Raw genomic sequence first — 26,953 nt, 5'->3', positions numbered from 1 at the left:
ATGTCAGAGGTGTCCAATGATTTGTTCAATGACATGCATCAACCAAGTCAGCAAGCCTGACCACCCATTCCCATTAGTCGCCTGTTACAGCAAGCATGGGTTGCTGAAGACCTTTTCTAACCCGAAATTCCCACTGGGGCAGTTGTGAATGGATCCAGGGTATTTATTCCAATAGATTTGGCGATATAACACACTAGATTAAGGAAGATGTCCCCAGGCGATCGTTCATGCAGTGCACTTGCCACCCTCACCTCCTCCTCCACTGGATGGCCTTGGTCTAAACTCACCTGATTGACAGGAAGTACGACGAAGGCTCCGCCCCCTGCATTCTCCGTGACGACAGCAATGTTCTTCGTGTTGACGGCACAGAAGCAACCATCGTGAGCGTTCTTTGTGATGCGAATATTTTCAAAACACATCTCCTTACGAAATGGTTTGCCGAAAACATGGCGGAACTTGGAGGACCGCATTCTGAAAGCCTGATGAAGCAAGAAAGTTGGGTCAAAGTCAACAAAGAACATGGGTCAAAGTCAACAAATGGCCATTCCATATTTCTCATATTCAATAAAGGCATTGTATATAAACAAGACATCTTTACATTAACCTGTAGCCAATTTTGTCCACAATATATTCATTTAGTGTACTGTATTTACATATTGCCATCAGTGTCTCCATATTTTTCATACAAGGTATTACATACACAAAGTATTTTGTCTGTTGTTCAACGCCACACTCAGCAATATTCCAGCTATATGACTGTGTATGTACATACTCGAGTCTGGACCACATACTCCAATGATTGACATCATGAGCATTGATCTACAAAATTGGGATACAATGACATGCATCAGCTAAGTCAGTGATCCTGATCACCTCTCCCGTTAGTTGTCTCTTATGACAAGCATGGGTTGCTGAAGACGAATACTAACCCGATAACACACAATCAACAAGATCCTTAGTCGCCTCTAAGGACAAGCAAAGGTTGCAGGGGATCTATTCTAAACCAGATACCCCACTGGGTTCTAAGTCCCTTTGACTAAGTAGCTTGAACCAATAAGAAGTTGTAGAGTTAAAAACTCTTTGTGTACATGGCCCTGGCATCATCAAATTGGTAAAATGTTAAAAGACACATATTATGTCCTGTACAATGTGAGTGAGATTAGGAGTGGTCTACCACCATCTTGGTGTTAATCTCCTCTGTGGAGGTTAGGGGTGTTGTACATGCAAGTTAATCTAGCCTAGGACATCACCAAGTGTCCTGTATCATGGCACAGGGAGATGTATGTACCATGATACATAGCACAGCATTGAGAGAGGTAACACTGTGTGATCCTGTGTTATAGGGATTATTGTGATGTGGTACAGGGGTACACATGTACCATGATACGGAACAGTACCGTGAGACAGGTAATGTAGTGCCTTCCTGTGTTAAAGAGATTATTGCGACATGGTACACTGATATACATATGTACCATGATACGTCACAGTACCATGAGACAGGTAATACAGTGCCTTCCTGTGTTAAAGAGATTTTTGTGACGTGGTACACAGATACACATATGTACCATGATACGTAACAGTACCGGGAGACAGGTAATGTAGTGTCTTTGTGTGTTAAAGAGATTATTGTGACGTGGTACACAGATACACATATGTACCATGATACGTAACAGTACAGTGAGACAGGTAATGTAGTGCCTTCCTGTGTTAAAGAGATTATTGCGACATGGTACACTGATATACATATGTACCATGATACGTCACAGTACCATGAGACAGGTAATACAGTGCCTTCCTGTGTTAAAGAGATTTTTGTGATGTGGTACACAGATACACATATGTACCATGATACGTAACAGTACCGGGAGACAGGTAATGTAGTGTCTTTGTGTGTTAAAGAGATTATTGTGACGTGGTACACAGATACACATATGTACCATGATACGTAACAGTACAGTGAGACAGGTAATATAGTGTCTTCCTGTGTTAAAGAGATTATTGTGACGTGGTACACAGATATACATATGTACCATGATATGTAGGACAGTGACCTACTGTGCTAAAGAGATTATTGTGATGTGGTATAGGATACACATATGTACCACGATACGTAGCACAGTGACCTACTGTGTTATGGGGGTCATATGACCACATCACGTCCAGAGGTTTCATAGTTTATTGGTCCAGACTTGGATCCACGATGAATCTCTAACATGTGGCATTATCTTATTTTTGTGGCTGGAATGACCCATTCCTTTGTAAACTGACATTCTTTTACATTTTCCCCCCTGAAACACATTTTACTATCTTTGCCCTGAAGCACCCTTTAAGTATCTTATCCCTTAAACACTCTTTTACTATTTTTGCCCTGAAACACATTTTACTATCTTTGCCCTGAAAACATTTTACTATTTTTGCCCTGAAACACACTTTAAGTATCTTATCTCTTTAACACTCTTTTACTATTTTTGCCCTGAAACACATTTTACTATCTTTGCCCTGAAACACATTTTACCATCTTTACCCTGAAACACATTTTACTATCTTTGCCCTGAAACACATTTTACCATCTTTGCCCTGAAACACATTTTACTATTTTTGCCCTGAAACACATTTTACTATCTTTGCCCTGAAACACATTTTACTATCTTTGCCCTGAAACACATTTTACCATCTTTGCCCTGAAACACATTTTACTATCTTTGCCCTGAAACACATTTTACTATCTTTGCCCTGAAACACATTTTACTATCTTTGCCCTGAAACTCATTTTACTATCTTTGCCCTTAGTAGGCCCTTTGATTCCCTTTACAGCTTTTTCTGAGCGGCGCCCATAACAATCTTTGCCCTTTGGCACCCTTTACTATCCTAAGAGGGTTTTTCAAGGGTTTGATTGTCATATGCTTACAAAATCACAGTCTCAATACGTTTCTGGCCAGGCCACAGAATGTTTTACAACACACTGGAAATATGCCACAGATCAGAGAATCTTCCACAGATTTGGGTCCCACTTCATGAAGCCATCTTAGCTTTATGATTGTCTTAAATCTTGTTAAAGTATAGACTAAAGACCATCTTAGCGCTAAGCTAAGCTACCTTTGTGGAATGGGTCCCTCGGTCCTGCCCTGGGGCCCGTTCCACAAAGTGATCTTAGCGCTAAGTCGATCGTAACCCCCATTCTTTAACACTGACTTACGACAATCGTAGCGCTAAGATCGCTTTGTGGAACGGGGCCCTGGACCCAAGTCTTACACACACAACACTACGGGGACTGTACAGGCCGTGTTAAAGGATTGATTATACAATTCCCATCATGCTGTGAGACAGACGTGGTGCTACCCTGGAATATAGGAGCTTGTTTTGCCATGGGACTTTACCTGAGTACTTGAACTGAAAATGACTTTCACCTGTTTCTTTACAAAGGCATTGAACATAGGAGTAGTTGTACTTAACAGTACCTTCATAAAGCAATGACATATCTTCGGTCAGCAGAGCCGACAATGTGATGGATGTTACCTATTTACCACCATCAGTATCTATTCTGTAACAAGATGGTCGAGAGGACGAGGGCACTGCAATTCACCTGTTTCTTTACAAAGACATCGAACATAGGAGTAGTTGTACTTAACAGTACCTTCATAAAGCAATGACATATCTTCGGTCAGCAGAGCCGACAATGTGATGGATATTACCTATTTACCACCATCAGTATCTATTCCGTAACAAGATGGTCGAGAGGACGAGGGCACTGCAATTCGTTCCGCGGAGTTGAGCCAGTCGTGCCAAAGGCTGATGATCATGGGTTTGAATCCCTGTTTGTTCTGACTGGACCAATTATACTCCAGAAATCCTATCCTAAAAAGTCTACTTGAACTCAAGAATTTTTTCAGTGTGTGTTTGTTATTTAACGCCACATTCAGCAATATTTCAGCTATACGACGGTGGTCTGTAGTTAGTGAGTGAGTATGGTTTTACGCCGCTTTTAGCAATATTCCAGCAATATCATGGCGGGGGACACCAGAAATGGGCTTCACACATTGTACCCATATCAGGAATCGATACCGGGTCTTCGGCATGACGAGCGAACGCTTTAACCACTAGGCTACCCGACCGCCCCCACGGCAGTCTGTAAATAATTGAATCTGGACCAGACAATCCAGTGATTGATATCATGAGCGATCTACACAATTGGGATACGACAACATGCATCAACCAAGTCAGATAGCCTGACCACCCAATCCCGTTAGTCGCCTCTTACGACAAGCATAGTCCCCTGTTACAGCAAGCATGGGTTGCTGAAAACCTATTCTATTCCGGATCTTCACGGGCTGTTAATCAGTAACTGTTATGAGCATTGATCCACACAGCAGGGGTTCGATGACACCAAGCCACCAGATCATCGCGCATGACCAACCGATCCATAAGTTTGCATCACATAACCACCACCGATTGCTGGTGAGCTTTTCTAACCCGGAATCCTCACAGTGCCTCAAGCTTAAGAAGATTAACAAGTATACTTTGCAAATTATCATTAATTACACTGACCATAAATATTATGTGCTTTCACATAAATTTGCAGGTATTATAGCCGGAGAATGTTGTTTGTAATCAACAGTGTAATCTAGAGGTCTCAAATATTAACATTGTGTAAACAAATAATGTTTATCTGGTGGAGGACCAACTCCCACTTGTCAAGCTGACAAATTGTCTCTGACCTCCTGTTAGTGACAAGGGCCTACAATATGACAGGAGGACTACTGATATCATCCTGTGCAACTCAACTCGAGCAGGTGATGTTGGTACAGCGTCCATGTGTGGAATGTGGCTGTCAGGGCTGCATACCACAAAGAGATCGTAGGTAAGGTGATTGTAACTTCCATACTTAAACATAGACTTACAACAGTCGTGATGCTGAGGTGATCGCAACACCCATACTTAAACAAAGACTTACGACAGTCATAGCGCTAAGGTGATTGTAACACCCATACTTAAACAAAGACTTACGACAGTCGTGATGCTGAGGTGATCGCAACACCCATACTTAAACAAAGACTTACGACAGTCATAGCGCTAAGGTGATTGTAACTCCCATACTTAAACAAAGACTTACGACAGTTGTAGCGCTAAGGTGATTGTAACACCCATACTTAAACAAAGACTTACGACAGTCGTAGCGCTAAGGTGATTGTAACTCCCATACTTAAACAAAGACTTACGACAGTCGTAGCGCTAAGGTGATTGTAACACCCATACTTTAACAGATTTACAACCATTGTGGCGCTGAGGTGATCGTAACTCCCATACTTAAACAAAGACTTACGACAGTCGTTGTGCTTGATCACTTTGTGGAACTGGCCCTGACCAATGACACTCCACTGACTTACTTCTGAAGAAGGAAGGGTTGTCAGGATTCACTGATGAATAGGTGGGAATACACACCTGACAAATCAAGGTGAATCGATACGATGGGGTTGGGATATGATAATCATCCCGATACTAAGGGTGTGATACAATTCGTTGTTGTTGTTGTTTGTTGTTTAACCCAACACTCAGCAATATTCCAGCTGTATGATGGCGGTCTGTAAACAATCAAGTCTGGACCAGACAATCCAGTGATTGACATCATGAGCATCGATCCACGCAATTGGGATACGATGACATGCATCAATCAAGTCAGCGAGCCTGACCACCCGATCCCTTGTCCCGTTTTACGACAAGCATAGTCGCTTTTTACGGCAAGCATGGGTTACTGAAGACCTATTCTAGCCCGGATCTTCATGGGTCTAGACCATAATGGAAAACTGTATGTTGTGCGATTCATTGAGGTGTCGATGCATCACAAGCTACTTCTGATGATACAACACAACATATCTCTACCCATATCAAATCACTGATAGATAAGCAGCAATTTTCAAAAATACATATTTCCAAAGTTCTGCAACATCCCAGCCTGATATCTACTCTGAGAAGCATTACCTTGCCCATCATGTAACACAATGCTAAATCTTACCATGCTTACCCCATAAAGATATTATAACGAGCCTACGCTGCCAGTTTTAACACAGTTTCAACTGGTGATAAGGATGAGTGAGTGAGTGAGTGAGTATGGTTTTTCGCCGCTGTTAGCAATATTCCAACAACATCACGGTGGGGGACACCAGAAATGGGCTTTACACATTGTACCCATGTTGGAAGTAGAACCCGGGTCTTCGGCGTAACGAGCAAACACTTTAACCACTGGGCTACCCACCCGCCCCATGAGGATGAAGACCTTGTGTTAGTAGGGCCAAATGGAACATGGAACATTAGCCTTGCTTCAAGTCTGCACTGAATGATAAGTCCATGGATGTTTTCTAATTCCTTCCTAATAACATGTATGACAGACAAGTCTAGATTAGCAGACTGCATGAGAAACATTAGCCTTGCTCCAAGTCTGCACTATATGATAAGTCCATGCATGTTTTCTAATTCTATCCTAATAACATGTATGAAAGACAAGTCTAGATTAGCGGACAGCATGAGAAACATTAGCCTTGCTCCAAGGTTGCACTGAATGATAACTTCATGGATATTTTCTAATTCTATCCTATTAACATGTAAAACAGACAAGTCTAGATTAGCAGACAGTACGTCAGTCTTTTATACTTGTTCGTATTATTTATATAATTTGGAAAGTATTATAAAAACTAATAATCATTGCCTTGGAGATTTATGCAACATCATTATTAACTTTATTTTTTTTAAGAAGACAAAAAATTCATTTCGCAAAACTATTGTTAACAGTGTTCGAAATTAACCCTTGAAGTCATGATCCCGAGATGCAAATACTATTATAAGGAGAAAACCTCAAGCACCCAAGAAACCCCTCAATTTCAAAAACTGGTTAGACGACCGTCTTATCATGGTTCAATCTCACAAAATCTTCTTGACATGTTTTGGGCTCAATTCACATAAAACAACTCAAACCCACCTGTCGACAGCTCAATATCACTAAATGCAAGAATTAGCAAAACCAGGCCAGTGCCACATCATCGCTATGTCACCAATTCCTGTCTGTCACACACCTAACTGTTCAACACGTACACGCGATGCGGTCCTGTTTCCTCACAATTCAATGGCCGATTATCCGAGAGCCAGAGAAGGAAGAAACTGTCAAAACAAACCCCCCTGTGTAAACAATCAACAAAAGACCGGGAGATTGGAAATATGTTGTAAACAACGCATGTCAGAGAGGCTCTCATTTTTCAATTACCAGATATGTGTATTTGTATTTTTTACCAGGGGAAAACATGTATTTAAGCTTGTAATTTGCTGGTGCTTAAAAACTTATTTGTATGTCAATATCATTGTGATTAACAGATTCTTGAACAACCCTGCAACAGGACCTAAGACAGTTCTTCCAAACTTTTAAAAATACTTTAAAAGACTAAAATAATTAACATAAGAGCAAAATTAGAAACAAATTAAAGTACATGTATCCTGTATGAGATTCCCAGCTACCTCCATGATTACTATAATAATAAACAAACAATAAAATTACAATATAATTTTTTTTTAAAATATGCCAATCTGAGCAATTGGAATAGATTTTTACTGCTGAAAACATGTGTTGAAATCAAAACGCCAATTAATACAAAATATCAGCATTAGAAATTGGCGCTAGTCCTGTAGACCTTGCTAAATTGCCCAATAATTAAGGTATCATAAAGACTATTAGAAATTTGCCATTTTTAAGGGTTTTGCTCTATGTTATCATTGTGACGATTAGTGGACTAAAAATGTTAGTTTTTACCGCTGAATATGCCCCCTAAATTCAAAATATTTGCCCAAGTAACATGTTCATCAAGACAATAGGAAATTAAAAGGAGATCTGACTGTTTATTTTTGCCATAAAATACGTACTTCCTCCTGTGTGAAAGACTTTTGATTTTACAAGTCCACACGTCTTTTTGTATCATTTAGGTTTATGTGTAAATGCGTGATCTTTTATTAGCCGAACATAGTAGACCAAAATATATTGAACTAGGCTTGGGCCTCGGGGTACAAGTTAAGTTGCAGACTGTTGTCTGCATAGGATTCTCTTCTTGTGTACTTTTCTTTCAGCTCTTGGTATGTATGTACTGACATCAGCCAGTCTACTCTTTATTACCGTATTCGACGTAAAAAGCGCCCCGCTCTAATAAGCGCCCACAGCAATATTTGCTGATATATTGGCTGGTGAACAATCCCAATTAGCACCCCTTCCGATTGATCAATGTACACAAGACTTATTTATTCGCATATAATACACACTCGTGTGTTATATGCACCCTTAATTATGGGCAATTAAATTCTGGGAAAATATATCTGTCGTACATAAACATTTCAGGCTGTCACCATAAACGACGAAATTTATCTTTCAACTGTTTTTTTCACCAAAATAATATTTTAATAAGAGCCTTCTATTTCTAATTTTGAGAGCGCCCTGGGCGCTTATTACGTCGAATACGGTGCATACAGATTGAGCAAAGTGTATGAAAATTAAACTGATGATGGGATATTACATCCATGAAGGATAGTGTTGATGTTCTGCTCAAAAAAAGTTTCTCAAATAAAATACAATCTACATACACGGAGACACACAAACACAGAGGCTTAGAGACACAAGTGAGTGAGTGAGTTGGATTTAACGCCGCTTTTAACAGTATTACAGTTAATGTTATATCATGGCGTGTCAGCTTTATGTGGGAGGAAAGCCCGAAGTGATGCAGGTCTCAGACGTTTACCACTTCGGGAAACCAACGAGCACAGGTATGGTGCTGACAAACCTAAGAAACATAATTCGAACCGGGATTCGAACCCACAATCATAGGTTTCTGGCGTGCCCAAGGGATGCAACTCTGCACAGCGAATCGCTGCGCCTAAGAAAGCTGGGCCACCCGTGCTCCCTTTAGAGACCCAAAACACACAGAGGAAAAGACACACCTGCACTCATTCCACTGACACTCAGACAGACAGACAGAAACACACACACATACACATACACACACACACATACACACACACACACACACACACACACACACACACAAATAATTATTAAAAAAAAAAAAATAAAAAAAAATAAAAAAAAATAAAAAAAATACATGCTTAAAATAAAAAATTATTTTTGAAAATGACCAAAATGGAGATATTCAAATTAATTCCTTCAAGTGTTGTAGAAGCTCTCTCACCGAGGGCCTAGTTTCCTGATGAACATGTCACTGTAACATGCATGTGCTTGAGTGTGTGTAGAGCACAGCGCCATCTATTGACGCACTCCACTCTCCGTGTTGACCTCACAGAGGCGACCGCCTGCCATTACACGTCTTTGTCATTAGCTCTGTATTATCTCCCTTTGTTTCAGGAAGTGTGGACAAAAACTTCCACCAAATCGTTGTGTGCACTGCACAGAGGGACATTCCTCCTAATGTGAACAAGTGTCAAAACAATCTCCAGATCGATAGACAAGGCCAGGCCAAATAATTATTTTTTTAAATATATATCATTATCAAGTAAGCCAGTGAGTTTGGTTCAATGCCAATTTGAACTGTTATTTAAGTTACTGTTTTGCTGGTTGTGATTGTTGTTTAATGTTGAACTGGCATATGATGGCTGCCATTGGACCTGTGCTTGTTTGTTTTTCTGAATTCTAAAGATGTATTCAGAAATATTCCAGCTGTATGACGGTGGGCTGTAAATAATCGAGTCTGGACCAGAAAATCCAGTGATTGACATCATGAGCATCAATCCACACAATTGGGATACGATGACATGCATCAACCAAGTCAGCCAGCCTGACCATCCGATCCCGTTAGTCACTTCTTACCACATGCATAGTCGCCTTCTACGGCAATTATTGACCAGCATAGATAGCTGGTCCCTCTTGTCACCCAGAATTCCAACAGGGCAGACAAACCTGTGATTGATATTATGAGACAACTCTGCAAACAGTGTCCCCACTATGTCAACATGACATTCACTGAAACTTACAGATTTTCAAACTACATTCTTCTAAAAAGCAGAAATATTCTCTGCTTGAATACATGTTACCAGGTACAGCCACCTGTTGTTTTTAAACCACACCTATTAGACTGGGTTCACCTGCATCACAAAGACAGTCCCTGCTCTGCCCGGAAGGCAAACTGCTCCATCAGTCACAACCTGACACTCTTACTTGTCACCTTGTTTGTCACAACAGTTAAAACTGACAATGTCACGTGTAGGTAACCTGTCTTCAATCAGTTGTAATCACTTGAATTGTCTTCTTAATCATTCAAATCTTTTTGGGAACAAATCAACAATGCAAAATTTTAGTTAAAAATAGTTTTATAGCAAATGTAAACAAATTATACTTCTGTTGTTATATTAAATTAAACCATCTGTGTTGTTATATAAAATTAAACCATCTGTGTTGTTACATAAAATTAAACCATTTGTTATATAAAATTAAACCATGTTGTTATATCACTGTATATAAAATTAAACCATTTGTGTTGTAATATAAAATTAAACTATCTGTGTTGTTATATAAAATTAAACTATCTGTGTTGTTATATAAAATTAAACCATTTGTGTTGTTATATAAAATACAACCATTTGTGTTATATATAAAGTTAAACCATCTGTGTTGTAATCATGGTCATATACAATTTAACCATTTGTGTTATATAAAATTAAACCATCTGTGTTGTTATATATAAAATTAAACCATTTGTGTTATCACATAAAATTAAACCATTTGTGTTGTTATATAAAATTAAACCATCTGTGCTGTTATATAGAATCAACCATTTGTGTTATATAAAATTAAACAATCTGTGTTGTTATATAAAATTAAATAATCTGTTATTATATAAAAATAAACCATTTGTGTTGTTATATAGAATCAACCATTTGTGTTATATAAAATTAAACCATCTGTGTTGTTATATAAAATTAAACCATCTGTGCTGTTATATAGAATCAACCATTTGTGTTGTTATATAAAATGAAACCATTATGATTACATCATGCTATTGCTTTTGCAGTAGATTCTGGGGCAAAGAATTCCCTGGCCATTCTATACATGTATCTTAACAAGGAAAACCGACACAACTATAGGTCAAAATGCAAAATCATAGAGAAATCTAGATTTTAAGGTTTTTCTGGGGCAACTGAAATAGATTTTCATTTTTGTCAAGCAATCTTGCGTAACAAGTCGGGCAAGTTAGGCATTGATTTTCTACCACCCCCGTCTTGTGGCTTCAACGCAAACTGTAGTCAAATTAGAACAGTGTAAATGCAAAAACAGGCCAAATTGAATTTCTACATGGAGTTATGGGAATTGAATTGCCGCGTGGGCAACAGGCCACCCTGACTGATCAGACATTTCGTACCCAACTCTTGAGACCTACAGTGGGTACCCGGGTAGGGTCGGGTTATAGGGGGTCGGGTATCGGGTAGTAAATCTGGACTCTATCTATCAGCCCTAGAATCTATCTCAGAGGCTGATGTTTGGTCTCAAACTTTAATATAATTTCCCAATTCATGTTATAATTGTTATAACTGTCTTGTTATGTCTATGTCGAGCTGACATATATCTCACTGATAACAGGACCAATATAGAAGATGCTCTAATGCTTTGTTTTACATAGCTACATTGAATGCAATTACCGTATTCGACGTAATAAGCGCCCAGGGCGCTCTCAAAATTAGAAATAGGGGGCTCTTATTAGAATATTATTTTGGGGAAACAAACAGAGTTAAAGGATAATTTCGTGGTTTATATGAAATGTTTATAAACGACAGATATATTTTCCCAGAATTTAATTGCCTATAATTAAGGGTGCATATAACACACGAGTGCGTAGAATACGCGAATAAACAAGTCTTGTGTACATTGATCAATCGGAAGGGGTGCTAAATGGGATTGTTCACTAGCCAATATATTTGCAAATATAGCTGTGGGCGCTTATTACGTCAAATACGGTATCAAAATACAAAGATAAATTAGGAAACTGAAAAAATCCCAATTTTGGACAAAGAAAGTTTTCCCCCCAATTTACCTGCCAAGGGAACTCAGGGTTGGGAATAACATTGGTCTGTCATTAATATATCTCCCACGGACCAACTCGAGCCAGCAGGTTATCACTTACGTCAAACAGTGTAAAAATGTTTTCAGGTCTAAATATTCTTCAACTAAGTAATGTAATAGTAAAATGTACACAAAGCCATTCTATTTTCACCTGTCATCTGTGAATATTGACTTTTATTTTCAATCATCTTCCCTGCCAAGTCATGCATATATTTCACATGATCAAGTAACAACCTGACAGTGTACATGTAGAAATGACGCACGGATCCTTTGTCAAGCTTTTTGTGTTGTCGGTCGATACTATCACTGCATCTCAATACATCACCACCGATTGATTTAGTCGGTGGTTACATCCACCTTCCTGGCCGGTTTGTCTCCAAACCCTGTGGTAGTCGGACAGAAATAGTCGTACATTGTTACCAGTGTAGACACAGGCAGCGGCATGACTTTGTCTAGGTGACAGATGCATTATTCACAAACTACGCAAGTCTCACATAGAGACTATTCTCATCCCCATTTGTCTGCAACTTATCACATCACCGGAATCAAATTATATAAAAATTCAGCAGCCCCAAAATTAAAAATTTGGTGATAAATTTGGCAACAAATATTCGTGAATCTTTGAATAATATTTTTCAATCCCATAAGCTAAATTGTTTGATAGGCATTACTTAGAAGTTGACGGATGATAAGATAGACACATTTTTTATGGATAACAACTTCTTTAATACTGGGAAAAGCGACGTTTCGGTATAGATCCTTATACCGTTGTCAAGCAAGACTGTATAGGATCTATACCCAAACGTCGCTTTTCCCAGTATTAAAGAAGTTGTTATCCATAAAAATTGTGTCTATCTTATCACATAAACTGTTTTAATGAATTAAAGCCTTTTGAAAAATGTATCTATAATTGGAGAACTGATGGTCACAGCACGATACTGAAGACATATCTCTCTTGGCACAAGGAGCTTGTTTCAATGAAGCTATCAAAACTTAATCCATTTATGACACTCTAATACAAGGAACTCCAAACCCTGCATAATTATTTCTTGAAACCTGAAGAATCTCAAGAACTGTTAATATCAACATGACCAAAACATAGAATGTAGACAATATTGAAAATGGTAAGAATATGTCCCATGTTCAGTGAAAATTGTGTTTGTTTGTTGTTTAACGCCGCACTCAACAATATTCTGGCTATATGACGGCAGTCTGTAAGAAAATCGAGTCTGGACCAGACAATCCAGTGAGCATCGATCCACGTAATTGGGATCGATGATATGTATCAACCAAGTCAGTGAGCCTGACCACCCGATCCTGTTAGTCGCCTCTTACGACAAGCAGTCACCTTTTAGGGCAAGCATGGGTTGCAGAAGACCTATATTACCCCGGATCTTCACGGGTCTTTTTCAGTGATCGTACAGTAAGGTTGATTTTCAGTTAGTTCCATGCATTAATAAGACTGAGATGAAATGTAGCATAAGGTCAAGGTCAAGGTCACCTTCAAATATGAATAGTCACACAAAATTCTAATTAAACTTCCAATCAAGTCTCCTTACAAACAATGTAATATTTTATCCAATTACAATTTGACACAAATCTGCATCAGCCATGTTAGTCCATGATTCATGCAGTCATTCACAATATTTATACACAACAGCTTGACGATTTATGAAACTACATCAGTGTTATCTACAACATAAACGGCAACCGATTGAAGTCTTACACAGTCCATGGTCAAGTTATGAAGGAAAATTGTGTTAAAAGCCAAACACTAGGAATACCGTATTGGACGTAATAAGCGCCCCACTCTAATAAGCGCCCACGGCGATATTTGCTAATATATTGGCAAGTGAACAATCCCAATTAGCACCCCTTCCGATTGATCAATGTACGCAAGACTTATTTATTCATGTATAATACGCACTTGTGTGTTATATGCACCCTTAATTATTGGCAATTAAATTCTGGAAAAATATATCTGTCATATATAAACAGTCAGGCCGTCAGCATAAACCACGAAATTTATCTTTCAACTCTGTTTTTTCCACCAAAATAATATTGTAATAAGAGCCCCCTATTTCTAATTTTGAGAGCGCCCTTGGTGCTTATTACGTAGAATACGGTAACAGTTTTTCAAGGATTTTCTTTGTCATTCACATTCACAAAAAATATCATTCTGGATGAGATAAATAACTTGAAAATCCACATGTATCATCGATATATCCCATTTCACCATATATCCATTCATGTTACATACGGTCATATTTCGTTGTGCAGAGTTGAAGCATGACAATAAATGGGGGCCACACACAACTTATGAGTGAGTGAGTGAGTGAAATGGGGTTCCACTTTGAACAGTAGATCAGTGTTGTATCTGGGGAGTGTGACCAACTTGAGCGAGAGGTTTTTGTTTGTTTGTTTGTTGTTAAACACCGCACTCAGCAATATTCCAGCTATATGACGGCGGTCTGTAAATAATAAAGTCAAGACCAGACAATCCAGTGATTGACATCATGAGCATCGATCCAAGCAATTTGGATACGATGACATGCATCAACCAAGTCAGCGAGCCTGACCACCCGATCCTGTTAGTTACCTCTTACGACAAGCATAGTTGCCTCTTACGGCAAGCTTGGGTTGCTGAAGACCTATTCTACCCCTGATCTTCACGGGTCTTGAGGGAGAGGAAAGCCTGAAGTGATGCCATTCTCTGTGAACCCAGAAAATGTGGAACTTAAATCCACAAACACAGGGTTCTGGCATGCCTAAGTGACACAATTCTACATAGCCAAATCTCCCTGGAGAACCCCCGACTGAACCCCCATGCCTTCACTATAGGAAACCCTCAAAGTAGCAATTTGTCCCAAGTGTTTAAGTTGGTTGGTTGGTTGATTTGTTGTTTAATGCCACACTCAGCAATATTCCGGCTGTATAACAGCTGAAAATAATCGAGTCTGGACCAGACAATCCAGTGATTAATATCATGAGCATCGATCCACGCTATTGGGATCGATGACATGCATCAACCAAGTCAGCAAGCCTGCCCACATGATCCCGTTAGTCACCTTTTACGACAAGCATAGTCGCCTCTTACGGCAAGCAAGGGTTGCTGAAGACCTATTCTACCCCGGAATCTTCACGGGTCAGCACTTTGTCACCAGTGTTTAACATTACTTAACTTAAATAAGAGAAGTACACCCAATATTGTGAACAAGTGCTTATTTCGAGATTACAGGTGTTAATGCAAGGTCAAAGTGCTTATTTTAAGGTCACAAGCACATATTTCTAACTTAAATGATGAAGACTATCTACCAGGTGACAAAGTATGATTCAAACTCATTAGCTAAGCAGGCTTGCTTGCGTTATGGTTTTATAAGCACATCGTTTTTTCACAAATACCGTCTCTGATGTAATACTGCTGTGCACATTGGAACATAGTTTCAGAAGTCATTAGTTGACAAACATGCACGACCAAGGCTTCATACACACAGCCAGAAGCTGATAGATATATACTCCATGGAGAAAACAGTGAGGATTACATTTGAAACTCCAGTTCATTGAACAGTGAACATGCAGCGTTTGTTATGGTAACCATGGCAACGGAAAATGTTTTAAAAGCAAAACTGACAGCCTGATTACCATGCAACAGAGGAAAACGAAAACATGGCAACTGCAGTTAACAAGATGTTAAGTTGAACTGACAATGAAAACATTCGGAATCACAAGTAACCATGGCAACAAGCATTTGTTAACTTTAATACACCAGTAACTCCAGTGGGTAAGATTTTGACTTGTTTGATTTGATTGATTAATTTCCATAAAAAAATAAATAAAAAAAATAAAAAAATAATCAACATTATAACACATAAAACTGTGACTAGAAATGGATAAAATCTTTGTGGATTTGAGTCATGCACTCTAAATATGTTAACAGCTGAATTTATATCATTCATTTTTAATACTTCACATTATTTTATACTCGATGTTCCTCCATCACTTGTGAATACCATATTCGACATAATAAGCGCCCCACTCTAATAAGCACTCAAGACGTTAATTGCTATTACATTGGCTAGTGAACGATCCCAATTAGCACCCCTTCCTATTGATGAATGTACACAAGACTTACTTATTTGTGTATAATATGTGTGTTATATGCATCCTTAATTATGGGAAATTGAATTCTGGAAAAATATATCTGTCGTATATAAACATTTCAGGCTACCAGCATAAACCACGAAATTTACAATCTTTCAACTCTGTTGTTTTTCACCAAAAAAATATTCTAATAAGAGCCCCCTGTTTACTGTATTCTTCAATAAATGTTACACCAAACACTAATTACTAGCGAAAATAAGCAGTGAAAAAGTAAATATTTTCACCCATTGTGCCATACTTGACACCGCCAATTGTAAATCGTCAGTGTGCCAGGTATTTGGCCATCCTGTCTATGAAAAAGATGGCTTACGAACCACAGATAAGAGCACATGCAAGTATCGTGATACATATTGGATCGTGAGCACTTGGTGTATCGACCAAGCCCTAGTGAGCATGGTGAGTAAAACCATCTTTTTCATAGACAGGATGGCCAAATATCTGGCACACTAGCAATTTACAGTTGGCAGAGTCAAGGGTGGCACAATGGATGAAAATATTTACGTTTTTACAACTCATTTTCATTAGTGTTTGGTGAAACATTTATGAATACATTTAAGGTAAGAATCGATAACTTTAGTGTGCGATTGTGATTGATACTTGTATCAAGAAGTAAACAACAGCGATCAACCGATGCTTCAGTGAGTACAAAAGCCTTATGTTGGTTGGTTGGTTTGTTGTTTTACGCCGCACTCAGCAATATTCCAGCTATATGACGGTGGTCTGTAAATAATCGAGTCAGGACCAGACAATCCAGTGATTGACTTCATGAGCATCGATCCACGCCATTAGGATACAATGACAATCAAGTCAGCAAGCCTGACCACCTGATCCCGTTAGTTACCTCTTACGACAAGCATAGTCGCCTTTTAGGGCAAGCATGGGTTGCTGAAGACCTATTCTACCCTGCATCCTCACGGGTCAACAGCCTTTTGTCAAGGACTTACTCGTCATACCACAAAGCAGACATACGCATTCACAAGTGATGGACTAACTCGGTGTATACAAATCCATGAAGGAATGATGATGAATGAATCTTGGCGTAACAATAAACTGTCAGACATTGAGTCTTAATGTTAGGCTAGATCTACTGTCAAAAAGCCACAAATAATATGACCACAATCGGACTAAGCTTCATATCTACTGTAAAAACTTCTCCAACACGTTCCAAAGGATACAGCAAGATTACGATAGGGGTGTCACGATAGAGGTACCTCACGATACAATACGTATTTCAATTCTGAGGTCAAGATACGATACGTATCTCGATACAGCAATACCGACCTTGTATGCGTAAATTTAGAAGCAAACTTTTTAATTACATATCACATTCACAATTCTGTGTTCTAATCACCATCAATAGATTATTTTGTAAAATAATAATACTTAGAAAAAGTTGATTCTGTTTATTCAAACAAGTGTCAGACGCTAACAAGTTTTCGTGTGTCAAATTTCAATTTGAAAAGAAAAATCAATCGATACGCAAACAAATGGATACCGATTTCAATAAAAGTTTGTATCGATATAAATTTACATGTATCTCGTATCATATCGTATCGTGAGAATTATCTACCAATGCATCAGTTAAATCGGTGAATCGTGACATTCCTAAACATAATCATGGTAATAATAAGGACTGAATAATAATCACATTTTCGACCGATTTTGAAATAATTAAGAACTGAAGCATCAAATCTATCATTTAAAAAACTGGATTTAACATTTAAAGATTTCGTATTTCTCTAATCATGCTTACCAATACTAACCACAAATTAAATTAAAAAACAACAACATTTACTTCAACATGTTTGAGGTATATATATATACATATAAAAAAAAAATCACACGCAAATTTACACAACAAATCACCTAACTAGTCAAACTTAATAGCACTCAAATATTCAAAAAGCCAAAACTTGAAACGAGCTGAAACAGTAAGCTCAAATCAAACAAGTCATGTTGGTGTCACAGAACCAGAGACAGAGGCAAACACCATGCTGGTACAACTTATATACCTCCATATTTGTCCGATCGCTAACAAGGGAGGTAATTAAGAGTTTGTTTCGTTGGGACTACTATATACTGCCTAGTCTGACAGCTGAAAAAGAACAACAGAACAAAGTGTAAGCAGGATCGTGAAAATGTGTTGGTATTTTCATATACAGAAGTAGTTGTGTGGACAGTAGTACTTGAAACAAAGGAAACTAGAGAGAATTGGTGAAGAAAAGAAAAGTATGCAAATTATTTTAGGCCGTAGTCAGCAGTTTTTCAGCTGAACTATCCAATCACAGCAGTTTGCGTTAGATTAGAACTCGAGTTCGGAGCAGGCAAACCGGTAACTGAGGCTGGAGGGGTAATTGTCGTGTAGGGTGAGTCTTCAAAATTACAGATATACAGATGTTTCCTTGATGGCCACTGTATGCATTGCATTCAAAACTGCCCTAAACCATTTTCAATTTGGGAATATATTGTTGTCAGAAAATGGTGACTGAGGTGTCAAAATAAATCGAGCAAGAAATGTGAGTTTGAAAATCCCAGTTAATAGATCATCAGATCAAGTCTTCCTGTTGGTGGATCAACCAGTTTCACACCAAAATGAATGGGTGAGTGAGTTTAACACTGCTTCAAACAGTATTTCAGTTGTATCATGGCGTGTCATGTTTGTTTGTTTGTTGTTTAACGCCGCACTCAGCAATATTCCAGCTGTATGACATATGTCTGTAAATAATTGAGTCTGGACCAGACAATCCAGTGATTGACATCATGAGCATTGATCCACACAATTGGGATACAATGACAATCAAGTCAGCAAGCCTGACCACCCGATCCCGTTAGTTACCTCTTATGACAAGCATAGTCGCCTTTAACGGCAAGCATGGGTTGCTGGAGAACTATTTTACCCCGGATTTTGACAGGGTGTGTCAGCTTAATGTGGGAGGAAAGCCTGAAGTGATGCAGGTCTTAGATGTGTACTTTGGGGAAACCCACGAGCACAAAGGGCAAACCGGGATTCCAACCCACAATCATGTTCCTGGCACACCTAAGGGATGTAACTCTGCACAGCAAATTGTTGCACCTTACACAGCTGGGCCACCCCTTCCTAATGAATGGACTTGTCTGGTTTTCAGTGCTATGCAGTGGCCAGTTCCGTATTCTGGTTTCCCTACACGACAATGACCCTGTTAGCGTTACTGACAGTGAGCCGTAAGAATCGCATCATGGCATCATGATGTCACACTCCGACAGCAAGGCTGCATAAATAGGTCAGAGCGGTCATTCATCTAATTAAATAGAGCTTGGACATCACGTTATCAGAATCTGTCATGGGCATACATAACGAACCAATTCTATCTGGATTGAAACAAAATATATAACTCCATAATGATTTGTAAATCTAAATGACCGAAACATATTTTTCATTTGATTCTTTTCAAGGAACAAATTTTGAGTTGACATATTCCTGAATTTACTTTCTAATGGTTGGCCAAGCACACTCATAAAATTAAACTGCACTAAAAAGTTGAACAATTTATCTACACATGCCAACTACACAATATTGAAATGGAAATTCTAAAGTGACAACGAGAATCTGAGATTTTTTGTTTGAAGTGTGGTTGGAACACAAAATATTTGAAAAAGAATAACAACTTCACTACTTGCAAATCATTATAATCACAAATGTACAAATACACCAAGCAGTAAATCTGTAAACTCACCGGCATCGTGAAAGCTGTGTGGAGCCTTAACTAATCCCCAGCCTTGGTGTCACATTGATGCCCTGTAACAAAACAAGAATGTCTCAATTTATGCATGTCAGAGATAGTGAGTGAGTGAGTTGGGTTTAACACAGTGAGTGAGTGAGTGAGGTTTTACGCCTCTTTTAGCAATATTCCAGCAATATCACGGCGGGGGACACCACAAATGGGCTTCACACATTGTACCCATGTCGGGAATCAAACCCGGGTCTTCGGCGTGACGAGTGAACGCTTTAACCACTAGGCTACCCGACCGCCCCTAACACAGCTTTGAACTGAGTATTCAGGTTGTATCACGGCATGTCAGCTTAATGTGGAAGGAAATCCCGAAGTGATGCAGGTTTCAGACATTTACCACTTGTGAAACCATGAGAGCACAGGTATCCGAGGTGCAGACAAACCTAGAAACATCATCGGGTGAACCAGGATTTGAAATCCACGATCACAAGGACGAAACTCTGCACATCAAATTGTGGGGCCTATAGCCTAGTTTACATGCACTTCTTTGCCCCAGTGGGTATTTTATGCCCAGGGGTAAATATACCCTTTCGGGGGAACAAAATTTACTCCACCTATGGAGTTTCAGTATCTTACCCCAAGGGGTAAACTTTAAACACGTTTACCACTCGATACATTTTGTCCCTGGGGGTTAGTTAACCCCTGGGGTAAATGTGTGTATGTAAACTAGACTTTAGTTATTTTAGAGAATTACTGTGACGATACATAGAGGATATTATATGGCAGTTTTCATATATATCAACCAGGGACTCCCATGTAAGCCCCCGAGGGCTGTAGTTCGGGTTGAGGGCCGATCTGGGGTATGACATACAATATACTCTTGTGCATGTGCCATAAAATTGAATCGATCAAGACGTTTCAGTCGGTTTTATGTACTGTGTCCTAGTTTTTCGTTTTGTCCACAAAACCTTCTGAGTCCATTTCATTCTTAAATCTGTAATCAGTTTTGTAGAAAATAAAGTCTACCTCCATAATTCTATTTGCAAGTGAACGCAACACATGTTCACCTTGTTAGGAAGACACTGTCATGGGAACGTTAGCTGAGCAGACTATCCACTAGGGGATGTAACTCCAATTTCTTACCACTTGGACTGAAATTGTTCACCCAATCAAAATGTGCTCACGTTATTTGTGGCACTTCGAGAAGTAAGACCCGTCTTATCACAAAATAGATTTTGATTAGTGATCAGGTCGTTTTGACTGGGTGCCACCATTTTGTTTGAAGCAAGTGCAAGAGATATGAGAGGTGCAAACTGATTGGTCAATAGGAGGGACATAGAAGGGATATAACTCGTATTAGCCACTGGTGACACTACGATCAAGAAATTCCAGCCTAGTTCAAGGGTGGAAACTGGACTATTCAGTTAACCCCCTTGCCTCAGGAAGATGGTGTTTCATGGTACATGTATTATTCTAGCTAAAGGCGGTTTAATGAAAACAATCAAGTCTGGAGCAGACAATCCAGTCACTGATATTGTGAGACATGATCAATGCTGTTGGAGTAAGAGAACATGCCTAGCCTGACCATTTAGTTGCTGCTAATGACAATCATAGATTGTTGGGGACCAACTTTACTCAAGAAATCCCCTCAGAGGTTAAAATGAGAGAGTATGACAAAAACAACTTGGAATAAGCTACACAAAAAAATATTTACCAAACTCATTACGGGACAGGATCTGAGTAGCCACAAGACTTGACTGTTGATTGACCTGTGGTCATTTGTGTGTTGTGTGTTTAACCCAAACCAATACGGCGGCCAATCGTACCGGATATTGAACATGTTGAAACAGTTTACACACTACTGTCTGAAAATCGTCCTGTCTTGACTGACAAAGTTTGACAGGTTTGAGAGGGGAGTGAGTGAGTGAGCTCGTGAGTGAGTGATCTCGTGATTACCCTCATGAGTGAGTAAGCTTGGGAGTAGGCAGTAAGCTTGTGAGTGAGAGTGAGTGAGTGAGTGAGTGAGAGGGGAGTGAGTGAGTGAGCTCGTAAGTGGGGAGTGAGTGAGTGAGCTTGTGAGCTTGGGAGTGAGTGAGTGAGTGAGTGGGCAGTGAGCTTGTGAGTGGGGAGTGAGTGAATGAGGTAGTGAGTTAGCGAGTATTGTTTTACACAAACTAGTAGCAATATTCCAGCACTTATCATCACGGCAGGGAACCCCAGATATGCCAGCCTGGCACACTGGTAACCCATTTCGGGAATGGAACCTGCTTTAACCGCTAGGCTGTCCCACCACCCACATATAGAGCACCAAAGGCAGCGGTAGAAACTAACAGTTATAGTCTACTAGTCGTTATAATGATAACATATAGCAAAACCCTTAAAAATGGCAAATTTCTACTTGTCCTTTTGATACCTGAACTATTGGGCAGTTCGACAAGGACCACAGGACTAGTGCCAATTTCTAATGCTGAAAGGCATATAAAAAGATTCCAAGAAAGGGCCGTTATTAAAGATTACTTTCCTGAGTGAGTGAGTGAGTGAGTGAGTGAATTAGTGAGTGAATTAGTGAGTGACAGGTGAGAGAGAGAGAGAGTGAGTGAGTGAGGTTTAACGCCATTTTGAACCAACTATTTCAGTTATAAAACATGATGGAAAGCTTGAAGGAAAGCCCAAATTGAAGCAAGTCTTCAAAATTTACCACCACTGTGTGTGGTTCTGCGAATCAGATCTCACAAATATTTAGACCAAAGCTTCAGATAAGCAGCATAGTTACATAAAACACTGTATACGATGTAATAAGCGCCCCGCTCTAATAAGGGCCCACGGCTACATTTGCTAAGATATTGGCTGGTGAAACATTCCATTTAGCACCCCTTCCGATTGATCAATGTACACAAGACATATTTATTCCCGTATAATACTCATTCATGTGTTATATGCACCCTTAATTATGGGCATTTAATTCTGGAAAAATATATCTGTCGTACATAAACATTTCAGGCTGTCAGCATAAACCACGAATTTTATCTTTAAACTCTTTTTTTCACCAAAATAATATTCCAATAAAAGCTCCCTATTTTTAATTTTGAGAGCGCCCTGGGTGCTTATTAGGTCAAATACGGTGTGTAAAATAAAAAGTTAAAAATTTAAAATTCATAACAAACTTTGCATGATTACCCAATGTGGCCTTTTCAGCTGGAGTACCTGATTATTTTTTCACATCTTACTGATCGAATGCAGGTCACGCCTATACATAAACTCTACTACAGTGAATACTGCACAAAAGGGCTATGTCTTGCTAATTACAACTCATGTATCGTCATGTATAAGTTATGTGACAGGTGACACACTTGGGGCATCACATGAACATAAGAAAATTAGAAGTCACCTGAAACAGCATTTTAGGCAGAATTATTTGAATAATGTCTCCTCATTGGTTTAATAATAAATTGGTTCCAAGGAAGCAAAAATATATTAAATACCCAAAGAAAACTATCAAATACCCTATATGTTGTTGTTGATGTTGTTTGTTTAACGCTGCTCTCAGCAATATTCCAGCTATAGGACTTCGGTCTGTAAATAATCCAGTCTGGACCAGACAGTCCAGTGATTGACATCATGAGCATTGATCCACCCAATTGGGATAGGATGACATGCATCAACCAAGTCAGTGAGTCTGACCACCCGATCCCGTTAGTTGCCTCTTACGTAAAGCATAGTCGCGTTCTACGGCAAGCAAGGTTGCTGAAGACCTATTCTAACCCAGATCTTCACAGGTTAGTACCCTATATGAATGATACTGTGAGTAAATACTCAACGGACTAAATCATATCTGGAGTCCTTTTAGACCAAGTGAATGAGTGAGTGAGTGAGTGAGTATAGTCTTACGCCGCTTTTAGCAATGTTCCAGCAATATCACGGCAGGGGACACCAGAAATGGGCTTCACACATTGTACCAGGTGGGGAATCGGACCCGGGTCTTTGGCATGACAAGCGAACGCTTTAACCACTAGGCTACCCCACTGTCCTTTTAGACCAAGTGAGTGAGTGAGTATAGTTTTATGCCACTTTTACTAGTTTAAGGAATGTTCCAGCAATCCCACAGGGGACACCAGAAATGGGCTTCACACATTATACCATGTGGGGAATCAAACCCAGGTCTTTGGCATGACAAGCGAACGCTTTAACAACAAGGTTACCCCACTGTCCTTTAAGACCAAGTAAAACCTACAGTCAAAAGAACCTTCACATTGAGTTACAAGAAGAAGCGTGTAATAAGCATCTGACGAGGGAGTGACAGGGACTGCCGTTGCATCATACCGCGTCACGAGCGTGCCACCCCCACCTCTAGGTGTCACGGCAACCATGAGTAATGCAGGGGTACTAAGGAGTGACATTCGAAAACTGCCAAAGAAAAAGATAAAATAACTCAAATACTTGCACCTATGTGATTTTACAACATCACAGCATTCAGTCTGCCCTTTTAGTCAAAGCAAACAAACATTTGTAAGAGAAAAATGCTTAACTGAGCCTAATGCACCATATACACAGCTAGGCTCTGAACAGGTTAGACTGTCAGACAGAACAGGGCTGTATCAATAGATTCCAGAGTCTTTAACAGGTGAACCACTGAGTGCACTGACCTGTCAATACAATGTACAATTGGTGACCTGTCAATACAACATACAATTGGTGACCAGTCAATACAACATACAATTGGTGACCTGTCAATACAATGTACAATTGGTGACCTGTCAATACAATGTACAATTGGTGACCTGTCAATACAACGTACAATTGGTGACCTGTCAATATAATGTACAATTGGTGACCTGTCAATACGATGTACATGATGTATAATTGGTGACCTGTCAATACAATGTACAATTGGTGACCTGTCAATACAACGTACAATTGGTGACCTGTCAATACAATGTACAATTGGTGACCTGTCAATACAACATACAATTGGTGACCTGTCAATACAACATACAATTGGTGACCTGTCAATACAATGTACAATTGGTGACCTGTCAATACAACGTACAATTGGTGACCTGTCAATACAACATACAATTGGTGACCTGTCAGACAACGTACAATTGGTGACCTGTCAATATGATGTACAATTGGTGACCTGTCAATATGATGTATAATTGGTGACCTGTCAATACAATGTACAATTGGTGACCTGTCAATACAACGTACAATTGGTGACCTGTCAATACACATTCAGAATGGTGACCATCTATACACAGTCAGAATGGTGACCGATTAATGCACTGTCAGAATGGTGACCGATTAATGCACTGTCAGAATGATGACCATCTATACACAGTCAGAATGGTGACCGATTAATGCACTGTCAGAATGGTGACCTTTCACTCCCCTCACTGAAGACACAAACAAGTAAGGTGCCGAAGTGGTTACTACAAAATAGCTGATGTACATCTTCCATGTAAAATGGAGACCAGTGAAGATCCGGGGTAGAATAAGTCTTCAGCAACCCATGCTTGCCGTAAAAGGCTACTATGCTTGTTGTAAGCCAGGCGACTAACGGGATAGGGAGGTCAGGCTCGCTGACTTGGTTGGTGCATGTTATCGTACCCAATTGTGTAGATCGATGTTCATGATATTAATCTCTGGATTGTCTGGTCCAGACATGATAATTTAAAAACCACAGTCATATAGCTAGAATATTGCTGAGTGTGGCGTTAAACAACAAACAAAACCATGTAAAATGGCACTGCTTGCAATTTGTTATCATAATTATCTTATTTGATCTAATTTTATCATGTTCCTGCAACTTTTCTTGCCTGCTGTCAGTTCTGATACAACACAACACAAGAGATGGTGGGAAGTTGGATAAACTCACACATATTTCCGTTATCTGGAGACATGTAGGTCACAGTAAGGTCATCGGTGATGAGGGCTAACTTATCGTGGTGCACACACATTCCTTGCAGTAAATAAACCTGTAGTCAACAAACCCTCACACTGGGAGTCCTGGACACGAGATATGCCAGCTACAGTTATGCACAAATAATTGAAAAACAACGAACTGATCACGATACGGTCATGGAAAGATAACATCAGATCAATAATAGTCTAATCAATGATAAGGAGATTTCAGGAAGACAGGGTGATACAACGGGATCATTATGTACCAGTTGCAGATGCAGTTCCACTAAATACACATCAATATCTTGTATCGTCCATGGCAACACGAGTCCCAAGACAGGTTTTACTCACTTTGTAGCAGTATTTCAGCAATACTGCAGTCTGGGACATACTTGGGAGTCTATTAGCCTAAACCTGGCTATAAGCATAATTTTCTGTAGATTTTTATGTTGTTTTATTACCATTACAAGCTGAGTTTTAATGAGACAGAATTTTAAAAATACTCGACTTGGTGCATGAAAAGTCCATACTCATTATGTCTTCGTCACTCCGCCATGTCAACTCCACATTTGAAGTTAGTGAGGTGAGGTGAGGTGAGGTGAGGTGAGGTGAGGTGAGGTGAGGTGAGGTGGGGATTGGCGTCACGTTCAGGATTGTTGCACTTATACAGAGATGTGCATATACGCGTGTGCGGCAGCTTGTACTAGCCTGGACTAATGCCGGTTATATAGTGCTAGCCCACTGAGATACCATGCCGCAGTTTAACATGAATACCCAATTCTTTTGGTATGATGCGGCAGGGAATCAAACCACAGACCTTCAAGTCACTTGGCAGATGCACTATCCACTACGCCATGGAGACAGTCTGCAGCAAGTGGCTGTCAGTTAATTTATCAAAGAGGTGACTAATAAGATCAGGTGGTCAGGCTTGCTGACTTGGTTGATACATTGTATCCCAATAGCATAGACCAATAGCCTAAAAGCGTGCAGCTTTTTGCTTTGAAGCGAGGTGTTAGGGATTTATTCTGTCTCTCAAACATCCAAGCGCAGCCTGTAGTGCTCGTGGCGGGGTATAAGAGATATATTT

At 39.5% G+C, this 26,953-nt stretch overlaps 1 protein-coding gene across 11 annotated transcripts in view; it reads right to left on the bottom strand.

Moving 5' to 3' along the window:
• The window catches only part of LOC124140769 (coronin-2B-like), a 146,036-nt gene that overhangs the window by 71,636 nt on the left and 47,447 nt on the right, over nt 1-26,953 (bottom strand). For 8 of the 11 annotated variants that reach the window (XM_046508502.2, XM_046508505.2, XM_046508506.2 and 5 more), the window contains 2 exons: nt 19,969-20,030; nt 288-479 (listed from right to left, as the gene is read on the bottom strand). In XM_046508502.2, the coding sequence (XP_046364458.2) occupies nt 288-479; nt 19,969-19,974 (198 nt within the window). In that variant the 5' untranslated portion in view covers nt 19,975-20,030. Of the gene's footprint in view, nt 1-287; nt 480-18,267; nt 18,351-19,968; nt 20,031-26,953 lie in introns of all 11 variants that reach the window. The other 3 variants (XM_046508503.2, XM_048386800.1, XM_046508507.2) reach the window with 1 other exon arrangement.

The sequence above is a fragment of the Haliotis rufescens genome, unplaced genomic scaffold (genome assembly GCF_023055435.1).
Source record: "Haliotis rufescens isolate VD_foot unplaced genomic scaffold, xgHalRufe1.0.p SCAF_60, whole genome shotgun sequence".
Classification (NCBI taxonomy): domain Eukaryota; kingdom Metazoa; phylum Mollusca; class Gastropoda; order Lepetellida; family Haliotidae; genus Haliotis; species Haliotis rufescens.
Note: the sequence above shows the minus strand (reverse complement) of the source record. Positions and strands in the feature narration are given on the sequence as shown.